General features: G+C 36.2%; 1 protein-coding gene across 12 annotated transcripts in view; it reads right to left on the bottom strand.

The window, feature by feature from the left end:
- TRDN (triadin) overlaps nt 1-14,106 on the bottom strand; it is a 251,596-nt gene that overhangs the window by 196,438 nt on the left and 41,052 nt on the right. For 11 of the 12 annotated variants that reach the window (XM_080389939.1, XM_080389943.1, XM_080389945.1 and 8 more), the window contains 3 exons: nt 10,260-10,301; nt 3,318-3,455; nt 1,434-1,460 (listed from right to left, as the gene is read on the bottom strand). In XM_080389939.1, coding sequence (XP_080246065.1) covers nt 1,434-1,460; nt 3,318-3,455; nt 10,260-10,301 — 207 coding nt within the window. The remainder of the gene's footprint in view (nt 1-1,433; nt 1,461-3,317; nt 3,456-10,259; nt 10,302-14,106) is intronic. The other variant, XM_080389946.1, reaches the window with a different exon arrangement.

Below are 14,106 nucleotides of genomic sequence, written 5' to 3'. Positions count from 1 at the left end.
GAAAACACTTTAAGCTGGCAGTTAGATACTCTGCTCCTTGGACTGTTAGGTCCCAACAATCACCTCCTCACTTCCAACTCAGTAATTTAAGCAGCTTCCAGCCTATTTTGATGGCCTCCCTGAATTCTATTTCTACAGCCTAGTGTCCCAATGCAAAGTGTAAGGCATGAGGATGTCACTGATTTCCAAAGAAGTAGGCATTGCAGTGCTGAGCATGACATTCATAAAGTTCTTATGGATTAAGCCTTCCCAGCAGTGAAGTATCCCCCCAGTACTCCCATCCCAGTCAGCTACACTGGCCCATGGAGACTAGCCACCTTCCACCCACGTACCTGGCATCTCTGCCAATAATGCACTACGGTTTCATACTCTTTGCACCCACTGTAAAATTAACAATGTATTACTCTTTTTGGAAGAAGAGACAGAGCAATGCTGAACTTTTTGTGATGTTTCCTGATGGAATAAAGAGATGGAATATTTTCCTACACTGTCTGTAAGTTTTCTTCAGTCCTTATGTGAAGGATCATCCCTTCAAGCCTATTAATCCCTTTGATACCCTATTAAGACTGACAAAATGTGTCATAAAATAGAAGCCTGATCCAGTTCCAATTAACTTCAGAGAAAACTGGATTGTAATTTCAGCACCAACTGGGGTGACATATTCTTCAGTATAGGTGTTTACTTATTGAGACTTTGATGGATACAAAATTTAGATCACACAGGGATCGTTACACATCTTGTTACTATCAAGCTTTGCTCAATTTGGAGAAAAAAACACACCTTAGTTTTGAAAGGTTTATAGCCTATCACCAATACATCAAGACTTCTAATACTTTTCATTTTGATTTAACAGAAGTTGAACTTAAGTTTTATGTTTTGGCATAACAGTTTTAGTGTCTGAAAAGATTTATATTATACATCCTACTTGCTTCTCTTATCTGCTTTAAAAATTCAATGATAACTAATTTTTTTCAGAAGATTCAGAAGTAGTCTTTCTTTTAGGGTTCTGTGTTGGTACAAGGCAAAATATTTTTTACAACACCTCACCATTATTTCTCACTAAATGTTCTTTTCCTATTATTATTTCTAAAGATTATTTCTATCCAGACATACACATAACTCACATTGACATTAATAGGAGTCCCACATGTAGGGAAAGGGTACAGATAATATTTCTGTAATTCTATTTGTTTTTTATGAACATTTTCCAGGTTTTCTGCATAATAATGAAACAGTCAAGGATTCTTACAGACCAGAAAACTACTGCAAGTATTATTAATTGAGTTTCTTATTTGACGAGTTTGTTAAAGTGCAGCTTACAAGGTTAGTAGACTGACATGTAGCTAATGACAGAACCTATATCACAGATATACTAGTTAATTCTTAAAATGATTGAAATGTATTTGCCCTTTATAATATGGCAACTGACCAACCTTTTTTCCGGGAAGGTTCCACTTCACCTAAACCAAGAGAAAAGGACAAATATCAGAGAAGAGGTATCATCATTAAAAAAAAGAAATCTTTTTGTGTTGGCTCATTTTAGTTCAAAAAAAAGAAATATATACTTTATATGCTAAATGGCAAGCACTCTATTCTGAGATCTTGGATTTTTCATAAACTATCTCTTGTACCTCAGAGGTTTTGCTGGGTCTAGGGTAGATAAATTCAATGTGCAGTAGTAACCAAGGAAACGTCCAAACCTAGCTTTGTCCTTCTGGATGTTAACTTGTCACTACAATTCACAATTTGCTTGATTTTATACATGTTCACATGTTCTAAGGAAAGGCCCAATGGTTCTGGTTCAGCTCCAAATGATAAAATGCAAATGCAGATTGCCAAGACTGTAAATCTAACAATGCTTCCAGTGAAATCCAAGGCAAAAAATACTCGGTGGAACTATAAGCACTTAGCTGCTGCAGTGTGTTATTCCACCTCCATGTTGGACACGGAATTTAAAGGAGTTATCCTGGATGACTGTGGTGAGTGCAGAGCCTCAGCTGCACTGACTGCAGTGCACACTGGGAAGGGAGTTCACGCGCACTTACTTTTTATGATACAGTGCAGTAGGTTGCCTACTGCCTTTTCACACTCCTGGGAGATATTGATGAAATTCTACTTGGGCCAAAGGCTGGTAGGACTGAGGTTTTCAAACACTTAGTGAGCATTCAGATCTTGAATTTTTGTATGTCAGGTATTTTACGAGCTTTCCTACTTGCATTAACACTTATCAAGCTGAGTATTTGAAAGCTTGCAGGTGCTTTGGAAGCTACGAAATGACAAGAATGAATGCTGTTCAAATTTTAGCAAGCTCTCCATATTTCACCTTTTCTGTTTCTCAGCCATGTGAGAGACTGGCTTTCTTCTAGTTGTAAATGATATCTCTGAATAGCATGCCCAGTTCACAGGCTTATATGTAGCAGTCTATCTATTAATATTCATATATGCTGCTAATATAAAAAGCTCATGCACACATTTAAAAGGTAGAAATTTAATATCTCAAGTTTATGAACAAACAGGTAGAAGTTAGATCCAGTACATATTGCTTTTTAATTATATTCTGGTATAGCCAAATAGAACATGAAATAAACAACTGTGAAATGAAGATGTCACTCCTACACTCATCACTTGTCAAAATGACCAATAGGAAGTGACATGATGATCCACTACTGCTCTGCTCACACCAGGGAACTACTTATTCTACAACAGAACCAAACTTGAAATGTTAGCAACTTGCTTTCATTTATCAAATTATGTCAGGTGAAGAATTTTACTATGATGGCAGAACCATGACTTCTAGTAAACGGAATTATTTGCAATATGCCGTCCAAAATCCCCTTAGTTCAGCCAAAATGCTACTTTTTTGTTGTTGCTGTTGTTTCAATATATTGTCCTGTCACCAAGCTATCAAATAAAAAACTTCTAAGTTTCTTGATCTACCCTGTATATTTACCAGAGTTCTTTAGATTCTGGCTGATTAAAAGAAAAGAACTATTGCCGTTCTCTGAAGCAATATTCTGATGCATATTTTGGTTGTGGCTTTGAAGTCTTGTATAATTAGTGCTCTTTACTTCAAGATGTACTAATGGTAATATTTAATTCCGACAGCTTTTCTGTAATGGTACATTAAACATGAGATGAAAGCTAACAAAGAGACCAATTTACTGATTGGAATAGCCAGTAGATGCTTTATTAGCAACAATGTTCACTTTTCATTTTGTTTGACCTTCTTGTCTGTGAGGTTAAAAGCTGAGTAAGCCAATGTAATGCACGTAAAACAGCAGTCAGAGCAGTTACAGAAGTCTTTACATTGCAAATACCTTCATCACTGTCATCATCATCACTCCATACGATGTCAGACAGTAAAGAAATAAAGCCATAAAGCCAATCAGTGGATTCTTCCAACGTCTCATGAATGATTCTCAGTGGTTCTGTGCTGAGCTTGTTAACAGATCTTCCTGAGTGCAGAGTTTAGAACAAAAGCAGTTTGAAATTAGAAAAAACAAACAACCCCAAACAAAAACAACACAACAAAACCCAACTCCTTCAGTGATTAAAGTTAATCTTCATTTTATACAGGTCTAATTATACTATCTCCTTTAACAGAAACAAAGATTGTGAATGTTAATTTTTATTATTAAAGTGTTTGAGGACAACTCTCCTTCCTGTGCAAGACTGGTATCAATTGAATCCTACTGTACTTAATATTCGCAGAGTGATTAAGGACCCATTGGATAATTTGGTCTGAGACTGTGCTCACAGGTTCTGGCTCTTATTCTGAGGCTTGGTTGGGCAAAGGATAAACATAGATTTGATTCTACCTAATATTAATCCTTTTAGATATCTTCCCTTCAGCCCAGGGTTGGTTTTTTTTTTTTTCCTCTGGCTTAGGTCCTCTGCCTCTTAATGCAAGTTTAGAATTCACTGCCACTTGTGTCCCACTCCTCATGTCACATGTCCCCTTGAGCTCCTTCTTCTACACAAGTCCTGGCTGAGGAAATTGCTGAGCCCTGGTTTAACCACAGAGACAGGTCATACTGCTGTCATGGAGTACATGTAAAGGATGGTAAGAAGAAAGCTGTGCATACTTGGGCCAAAATAAACCTAAGTCCTAAGTCCAGAAATAAATCTAAGTCCAGAATGAAGGGAAATGCACATCCAAACTGTGGCACAGAGACAGCTACGTTCAAACATGTACACCTTTGTACCTAGTTCTTCTCTTATTTCAAGTTTCTTTCACATACACTTGTGCACATCTCCATATTTAACTAGTTCTGGTCTTACTGCTTTTACCGTAGGCAAGTAAGGTGGCAAATGAGGAAGTTGTGCACTCTAATGTGCTCCACCTTCCTGGGACCTGTAATGGAAATGTGGCCCCTGCTCCCCACTGTATCCACACCCAGGAAGAGCAACCATCAGTGGGTAACAGAAGTATTCCCTTAAAGGCTTTTCAATTGTGATTTCACCAAGTTTCTCCCTACCCTGTTTATGCTGACATAGTATTTCAGAGGAAATATCCAGCCTCTGACAGGGTATTTCTTTTGACCTTTCTGTCCAGCAGACTTGTATTTTCTTGAAATCTGTGCCAAACACTGCTTAGGAACAGTGGCAACTCTTTCAGGCTGTGTTACTGTCCACTGTGCTTGAAACAGCACACACCTTATCCGTGTGAAGGTTTCCCACAAATGTAGACAACTGAAGGTAAATCACAAATACGATTTGAGTCATTAGCCTAGTCTTGTTCTTAGGAGATTCAATAAAAATATATGCACTGAATTTAACAGTATGAAGATGGGAACCATATCTCTGTTTACCACTATCTTTCTGTTTGCAAATATTTTAGTAGAAAATTAAACACAAGTCTCTTCAGAACTACTTCTGGTTGCAGTGTTCTGACTCACAAGCCAAATCTCAGCAGTAATCAGCAGTAGTCTCACATGGACTTGCAGGTTACACAGACAGGCAAAGTGCAGGCTTGAAGCAACTTCTTTGACAGCGGCAGTATGAACAGTTATTTTCTAAAAGCGCTGTAATGAAATATACAAGTAACTTTATTTGAAATATAAATGTATCACTGAATAATCCCTTTTATTTTTAACTAATCAATCTGAAACAAAAAAGACTGGGCTGATTTTCTATTATTTTGATGTCCTTATTGATAATGTAGACCAGAGAAATATTTCGAAGATTGCATTATATAGAGATATGCTACTGAACAATCAGGCACATCAAATAAATTAATTATGTGCCATGATGAAATGACATCATTGCAAAGATATATGCATGATCTCTTCATTTAGTGTCCTATTCTGTGCACTATTGTATTCAGAAAGATCGAGTAGTGTAACAGGGAATATTTGCTTTGCTTATCATGAGGCCCTTATTTATTTGCATTGGCCTCATGCACCAAGATGTAGAGATTTTATTTTTTCAACTGATTTGCCGCAAATGCTCAAGTGATTACCAGGAGAATGAATACCTATATTTAGGTTATTAAAAATTAAATCTGCAATCTGACCCCTGATTGCATTTGTACTTTATTCTAATCTAGAAGTCCTAAGGAGTCTGAGTGGACTAATGGAATGGACATGGCCAGAGGGGTCTTAGCATAACTGAGGTTTTGGTTCTCAAGCAGGGACGGTTTCCCTTTGTACAGCTGCCCTGACTTCCACTCCGGCTATCCACCTACCCTTTACCCACTGGCTGCTTAGGGATGGCTCAGTTGCTTTTACAGCCACAGGCTTTTACAGCCCCAGGGACTACAGCTGTAAACTAAACAAGAACTGGTATAAATTTATTTTAATATACTGGTCTATCAAATAGCAGTTCAAGAACAGCTTCACAGGTAGCAGAGCCATCCCCACCAGGCAGGCAGTGGAAATGCTCAGAGAAGAGCAAGATCAAGAGCAGAGGAAATTATTCCAACCACCCCAAGGTAAGCCATCTTTGCTGATGACTCAGAGCCCCCAGCATCATATCTTGGTCTTTAATTCATAACATCTTCATCGCAAACTATGAAAAGGGATTAGAAATTCTAAGTGTCCAGAGGCAAAATTCTCCAGTCATGCCTACACTAACAGGCCCAAGCTGCAAATCCTGTTTAACATAGAAAATTTAGAAAAGTCAGTTTAGGGCTGTGTAGAGAACACTTCAGTGGTATTTGCAAAATTAAATTTTGTATACAAACAGATACCATGAGTTCCACTTGCGGTCTGATGCAAGTGACACAGGCCTGGAAAGTTGTCTCCTTATGCACAGATTTTCTGTTTAACTTCAGTAGTATTTCCTGCATTTTTAAAAAGTAGTGCTAACAGTAATGATGTGACTCAAAATGTTTAAGAACACCACACCAAGTAATACTGAAGCAAAAATTACTGATCAAATCCATGCTTTTAGCTCTCCCCACAACATTGACAATAGCAGCTTCTTCCCCTAGTAGAACAACACACACAAGAAACAAAGGAAATAAAGCGATTCAGGGGGTAACAAGTAGAGAAAGATGTCATTTACCTCACACACATGCAAAGAAAGATAACCATTTCCAGAGGATTTGCATACTCTTGCTTCAAGGGTGAAGCTGAGAGAATGCAAATTTTCATAAGAAACTTTGCCCTTGATATTTTGATGTAATTTAGAATACTTTTAAAAATTATTTTCAGATGTCCAGCAAGGGTACAGTATGTTGATTTTTTTTAAATAGTCTTGGATTCAACACATCAAGTCTGTATTAGGTGTCCTCTGTCCGAGTTTTCATTTCTTGGCAGACCTTAGAACACAAATTTTAAAACCAAGTTCACACTGTACTTATCTTGCTAGCATATATTATATATTATGCAACGTATATTTTTAAACTAATCTATAATTATGAACTATAATTAATATATATATAAAATATATTGTGCTGGGAGTAGAAGGGGCAGGATCTTGAATTAAATTGTAAAGAGCCTTCATGAATACAGAGTGTTTCTCAGATAGATACAGGCTATGAAATTCTGACTTTCACTGAACTTGTAAACAGGGACTGAGCCAATTGTTCCTCTTAGATAATGTAGTAGAAAAATACGTCTGTCGAAGGAGGAAGGAGAGGAAAGGAAGTGAATGGTTACTCAGCAGATTAAGCTCAGGGATTAAACATGCAATTAATATTGAAGAATTTTTAATTACATTTAATCACATCTTAAATTCAGATTATCCTATCTAACCAAAGGTACCCGAAAACCAGGTGTTGAATACCTAGTGGTTTCTAGACTCCCTCAAAAGCCAATGCAGAAAGACATACTGTGCAAGGCAAGTCTCTTGCTTTCCTCTGACATCTTTTTAGGGTTATATTAATTAATTTCCAAATATGACCACTCCTTTCCATTGATTAGGAAGGAAAGGAAGCCTGAAAAATTAGCATGGACATGACACCTTATTTTCATATGGCTGAGGTATGTAACATGAATCCTATTAGTGGTGGTGTTTCATATTTAAATCCTTATTGTCATTGTACACTTTGGCTAAGCATTTAGATTTGTAACTTTACATTCATAATTAATTCCAGGTCAATATGACTATTCACCTCAATAAATTACTTGCATTCCAAAATAGCACTTGTACTACCAGCAATGCTTTGCTATAATATTCTGTTTTGTCATGGTCTGTTATTCCTTGGTACCATATGACAGATGTTTTTCAATTCAGTAAAACTTCAGCTCTACTCGTGCTGGCACTTTCACTGCCAAAAGAAAAGAGAATAACAGTTTTTCTTTTTTTTTTTTTTTAATTTTTCCCTAGTAGGAAGTTCAAAATTTTAATTCCAAAAATCTGGCAAATGCTGAATTTTTAGAGTTAAATCTGACAGAGAAAGAATACCAGTCAAATTGAAGGAATTTTTTATACTGCCTTTCAACAAAAGCTTATTGTAGGAAAACTCAGCTGAATTTGGTTGGAGAATATTTAATGCCTGTTGTAGACATCTGCAAGAAAATTTGAAAGCCTGTTTGGATTTTTTGTACTAAACATATGAAAATTTGGTTAAAATAATCCTTTAGGAAGTAGTATCAGATGTGTTGTAGGTATGAAATACTTCTGAAAACTCTGTATTTTAAAACTGGCTTTCATGATCATTACATCAAAATAGAACTGCTATAATTCTTTAGAGCTCACCAGCATTATTGGTACAAAAAAAGAAATTTGATTCAAAATGTGACAAGAATTCTGACCAATTAATTTCTTCAGTTTTGAACTCTCTTTGGCTCACAATTTTAACTCCAATTGATTTGAAAATAGAATTAATATAATAAATATTATTACATTTAAATAATATATATATAAATTAACATAAATATAATAAATATAAAAACAAATATTAAATAATAACACACATTTAACACAGCTTTTTGAAATCAACCAATGATAGGCTTCGAAAGTCCTTCAATCAGCACTGGATATGTTCTTGGGACAGAAGATAATTTTCATAAAGCGACAAAGTCACTTCAGCTTCAGTAAAACTGCAGTATTTTGCGAACAGAAGAAACCTTCTATTCTTCAGGACTGATAATGGGTCCTTTAACAGTGCCTATTGGAAATAGGAATTGAATAATTGCATGGTATGATTTTCTGTAGTGCCTCAAGCAAATTTGCTTATGTTTCATGGTCTGTGTCATTTATTCCTGTGAAGTGCACAACAAAAAGTGACTAATTGATTTATCTGTGCAAATCACTTCAGTCATTATTCCAGTCTTAATAACTCTGCCAGGAATGTAGTCTCCTATCAATCTTTTTTGCTTGTCAAATAGTTAAATGTATACTCAAAATTCGACCTATTTTAATATTTTTGTCTTTTCTTTTTTTAATGAATTGCAGTGAATTACTTAATAGTTGTTGAATTTTCATCAATTACATATTTTGACTCCAGTGAATTGAATGCAATTAAATTACAAACTATGGTAATTATGGTGTAAAGATTGATCTATGAGATAAAATCTAATTCTTGATACTGACAAGGTACAGCTGATGAAGACAGAATTTCTGTCACGTTTGATAAAATACAAAACTGTAACAGTAGTTTGTGATAATAAAACATATCCTGGTTTTAGTAAAATATTGCCTTACTGATATAGAAGCCTGTATTTTCAAACAAATTTTTATATATTTTTAAAGTTTGTTAGTAGTAGTAGTAGTTTGTTTAACTCTGTGGTCTTCTGAAGAGTACTATCTAACGTATAAATTTCAATAAACACATAAAGTCTTCTGTTATTAATATTCCAGTTTATCAGCATACGTGTCCTTAGATCTTGTCTTCCTATTTCATAATCTAACATTTTTGTCATACTTACAGCACTAAGCTTCAGGACAAATTGTGGTGTGTATCACTGGATGATAAGTACAAAAACAATAATTTAATTTTGAATTATAAGTATATTGAATTATAAGTATAAAAACAATTCTAAAAAACCCTCAGACTCAACATTACCCAGTAATTTCCATTTTATAGATACTTAAACTGTAAACATGAAGACTACAGTCTGCAGTACAAATCTATTTCTAGTATCAGCCTTAGATAATTATACTGAGGTCAAGTCCATAGAGAAATCCTTGCCTGAAAGTGAACAAAAGGCTTTTTACCCAAATTGAGGACAAAGTAGTTACAACTAGAATCTACTTGCCAAAATTTAAAAATAAATTCGCTGAACGTCACAAAATATCAAGTAATTTCAGGTACTTTTGATACAACCATACACATGGACATGAACGCAGTTTTAAGATGGGCTTGTATGACTTGATTAGATACCAGCTGAAAGCTTCTGATTTGATGGGACAGACCCTAATTAGGCAGTGTTTTCTGCAACAGCCAGACATTTTACCTAAAATAATTTGAAGACTTACTTTTTTCTTATTCTAAGGATTCAGTTCTCTGACTGAGAACACAGATATTAACTTCACATTAAAAAGGCAGTGCTGTTAAGTATTTGTACAATGGCATTTTTAAAGGGCATTTGCAAGGGCAAAATGAGTATCTCTCAGCTTGCCACCATTTCCTGGGAACCTCCTGACAGGGTGCCTCTTGGCTGACAGATCTCTTTCAAGCACGATGTGAAACTCAGTGGGAGGCTCTTGCAACGCTCTTTGCAGCCCTAGCCAGGCAGCCAGGGTTGGGGTTAGCAGGGAAGCAGTGCTGCTGCACCCGAGCACTCCGCTTGTGCCCATGCATTGTTATAGCTGTCCCGCAGACCGCACGCGCACGCGTGTTCAGAACACTGCAGGCAGAACATCTTTACCAGGCGGTAAACAGGGATCATCGCAATGTTGTGCATAGGTGGCTATAGTGGATGGCAACAGGATGAACCCCAGAAAGGCCAATAAAAGAGAGGAAGAAACACCGTTAGCGATAATGAACATCCTCAGCTGTTGCTTGACTAAAGGAAGCAGTTAAGGAGTGAAGTGAGGAGTTACTAAATCTCTGTGGGGCTGCTGTTATGAAGCAGAAATTGGAGCTCATTAAAAAGAAAAACAATATGCTGTAGGTGTGAGATAATACAGTACGAATCAGAGCAATGTAAAAACATGGTTAAATAAGGCACAGGTATTTTCACAAGTTACAGACATATCCTGTTGCTGAAAAGAATATATTACATATAGGTCATTATAGCTGAATTACTTTGATTTCTTCAACAGCAAATAACCAAAGAATTACATTACTGCAGTTGTTACTGAAGTGAATTTCCAGGTTTGTTTGTTTGTTTAAAATGAGAAATTTCACAGATCCCATTATGGGCCAGAAATTTCGTTTGTGTTTTGTATTCCATGAAGCACATTTAAGCATGCAAGATTTACTCCTCTTCTCAGACCCTTCCCTATTCATTAAGTCAGTTTCTGAAATTTCAGGTTTTCAACTTCATGACCTCATGAAGTTTGATCTATCACAATTTATAATCTTGCATATGCTAGACCATTTGGGATGAGCACAGTACTTGTAGTACTACAGTACTTGTTAGATTGTCATTCTTTCCAGTATAAACTAATTTTCTGGGGGTCTGTAACTCAGCTGTGAAATTTTCTGCAGTGTGAAACATGGGAAATCAGATGTTATCTGGGCAGCTCTTCTTTAAACTGCAGTTGGGTTTAAATCCCTTTTATTGTTTTTATCATTATGGAAGACAGTGAAAAAATTGTTTTGCAGGTTTTGGGTGTATTAGTGTAAGTCTGATATAATTCAATTAAGAATTTAATTAAGAACTTTGAAATGGGGTAACTGTTTCTCATGGATTAAACATGTAAATACAGTAAAAATTGTATTTCAAAAGAGTATAGCACTGTTTTGATAAGTTTCAAGGTGAGCATAGTGACAGCCAACATCTTTTTTTTACATCCTACTCCTTTTTTTCTGTGGGAGTTTTGCCTAAGTCTTCCTGGGTATGGGCAAGTTTTTACCAGGTATTTTGATTTGGTGACACTGTGAAAATCCTCTTGCACTAAAAGACAAAATGATTTGTTCTATGAAGTTTGCTGGTGCTTTGAACTAAGCCAGAGGTTCATTCCTTTTCCTGAAGAAGTTCAAAGGTGTTAACAGTTTTAATACTGTCAGATCTATTGTCTTAAAATACAAGAATATACACAGGTACACTCTTCTTTTTGCAGTTCTTAAAAGTTTCCAGTGAATATGAGCCCAACAGAATGACTACAGTATGATGACGTCCCAGAATAAAAAAGAAAATAAACCTAGTGGAATAGCCTTATTTTGCTGACTTCCACATCTCCTAATGATGAAACAAACTCTGTGCACTTAACAGGTTACAGTTTCATCATGCAGAAGACTGGGGAAAAAAATATCCATGTATCAGTTAGACAGTATAAGTTGTTTGGAGTCTGTTCTTTGCCTCTGTGTGCCTTTTTTCTCCAAAATACAGATATTCATATCAATATATGGTTCCTAATTTTTTTGTGTGTGTTTGGTTTGTTGTTTTTTTTTTTTTCTCTGCTGGAGAATATTAATAGTCATCCTGACTACCCAGGGCCGGCCAAAAGCTTTCTGTGGCTACAAGATGGCAATAGGAGTAACTACAAGCTGAGGCTTGGAAACCATGACTTCAGACTGTGTTAGTCAGAAGCTGATGCAGGAGACCCCACAACAGTTTGGGGAGACTTTTTGGCATTAACTTAAAAAGAAAAAAGAAAAAAAAAAAGCCTTAAAGAAATCATCTGACTGAAATTCCTCCTGCTTCCTGTGGAGCTGAGAGCTCTGCGCCTCCATGCCCTGTTAGCTCCCCGTTCCTGTCACTGACAGGCGTTATCTCCATAGACAGCTGCCTTTGTTGCAGGTCTCTAAAAAGCCTCTTTATGGTTGAGCAAAATGAATCATCCACAACAAAGAACCTCCTCTTTTTTCTCTTGTGAAAGCAGTTATGATAGAATGGCAAGCTCATTGTGTTCTGTGTATGTTCTGTATTTTCACTTAGATTATTTTGTGGATAGTTTTGGGTTTCATAGACTTGGTGAGGTTTCATTAGATTTGATTTAGTCTGGCCTTTAGGTGACTAGCTAAATCATTATCAATTTACTCTGAAAATTGAACACTCTGGATCTGAATTTAGGGTGGCGTTAATTAGCTGTAATTGGTCACAGAGATGGCAGGGAATTCTGAACACTTTATTAGCCCATTAGCAAACTTGGATTCCTGGGCAATCAATCTTCAGTATTAAAATAATCTTAAATTATTTAGTTACATTTACCAATTAAAATATATAATCCAGTTATGTGTACAAGAAATACATGAAATACATTCATGAATTATGAAGCCAATTAGCAAGGTATATTTTCTAACACAAAGAATGGTAGTAAAACTTTCTAAGCACACATCAAACCAAAATTAATCTTCTGCATTTCTGAAAATACCGAGAATGTATAAGAGATCTTCCAATGCAGTATGCTACTGATTGCATATTCATATATGCTATGAGATTTGTAGTTTCTTATCTCAGGCTTTTGTAGTCCATGTCACCTTCATACCACATTAGAAATATTTCAGTCGTGTTCATAGTTGTACAATACAACATGATAGGAATGCAAGCTTTCATTTCTTTCCTCAAAGGGATGAACATAACACACTGAAGTGAAACACTGCAAATTTAATTTCCTTCTTCCGGGTATGTAGAACAGGACTGAATTTTTCAGCACTGATCTAAATCTTGTCTCATGCTTTCCTCAAAATCCACTGCCAAAGCTGACTAGCAGATGCCATCTCCGTTCTAACCTCTGAACAAACACACATAACCACCAAGGATGCACAGTTTTACACATGCAACCCATAACACAGTGTCCTTCTGCAACATTTTATGCTATAACCAGCACTTTCTCAGTACTAAAGAGTACTGTAGAATTTACAGTCATCATGTTCTGGCCGCGTAAATTTACAAAAAATATATCTTAAATCTTTCCATGAGTGGAGCTTGAATTCATGTAATCTAACTTCAGCTATCCAAGTGTTATCCTCCCTCAGTTCAAATATGTTATAGAGAAGGTCCCCCAAAAAGTAATTTACCACATCTATTTTTGGATGAAACCAAACACCTCTTTTTAATATAGTTACTTCTAGGACATATTTCATCTTACGTAAATTGTCAAAATTCCCAAACTTGATAGTTTACTTCTAAAAGAACATGAAACCATAGTAGTCAAGAAGCAAAATCTATGGGTTGGCAATCTAATCATAGAGGTAACATGAAGTTTATACAGATAAATTGAAGGAATACAGTTCCCAGCCTGGTTTCCTGTGTCAGCCTGCTCCTGTTTTATGCTGCAGTCAGTCCTGTGCAACACAATCACTGCTAGCAGCTCTGCCACAGAGACAGTAATTTCTGGCACAGAAACATAGTGGTAGTGTTGTGTGGGAGGCTGTAGGTCAGAGTCCTCTGTCGTCTTGGTATCTGCCCTTCAAAAAGTTGCAGGCTGCTCCTAGGTTACCCCTCAGTTTCCTGTTCTCTAGACTAAGCAAGTTCAGCTCTTAGCTTGCCTTACTCATATGCTATGCATACTTTCTAAACTTGAACTTCATGAAACTTGAGGTAAAGAAATGGGAAAGGAATTGAATGACTTATGAAGGACAAGTGTTATTTAAGGAAAAATACA

Source organism: Falco punctatus, assembly GCF_963210335.1.
Source record: "Falco punctatus genome assembly, chromosome: 5".
In the NCBI taxonomy this organism is placed as follows: domain Eukaryota; kingdom Metazoa; phylum Chordata; class Aves; order Falconiformes; family Falconidae; genus Falco; species Falco punctatus.
Note: the sequence above shows the minus strand (reverse complement) of the source record. Positions and strands in the feature narration are given on the sequence as shown.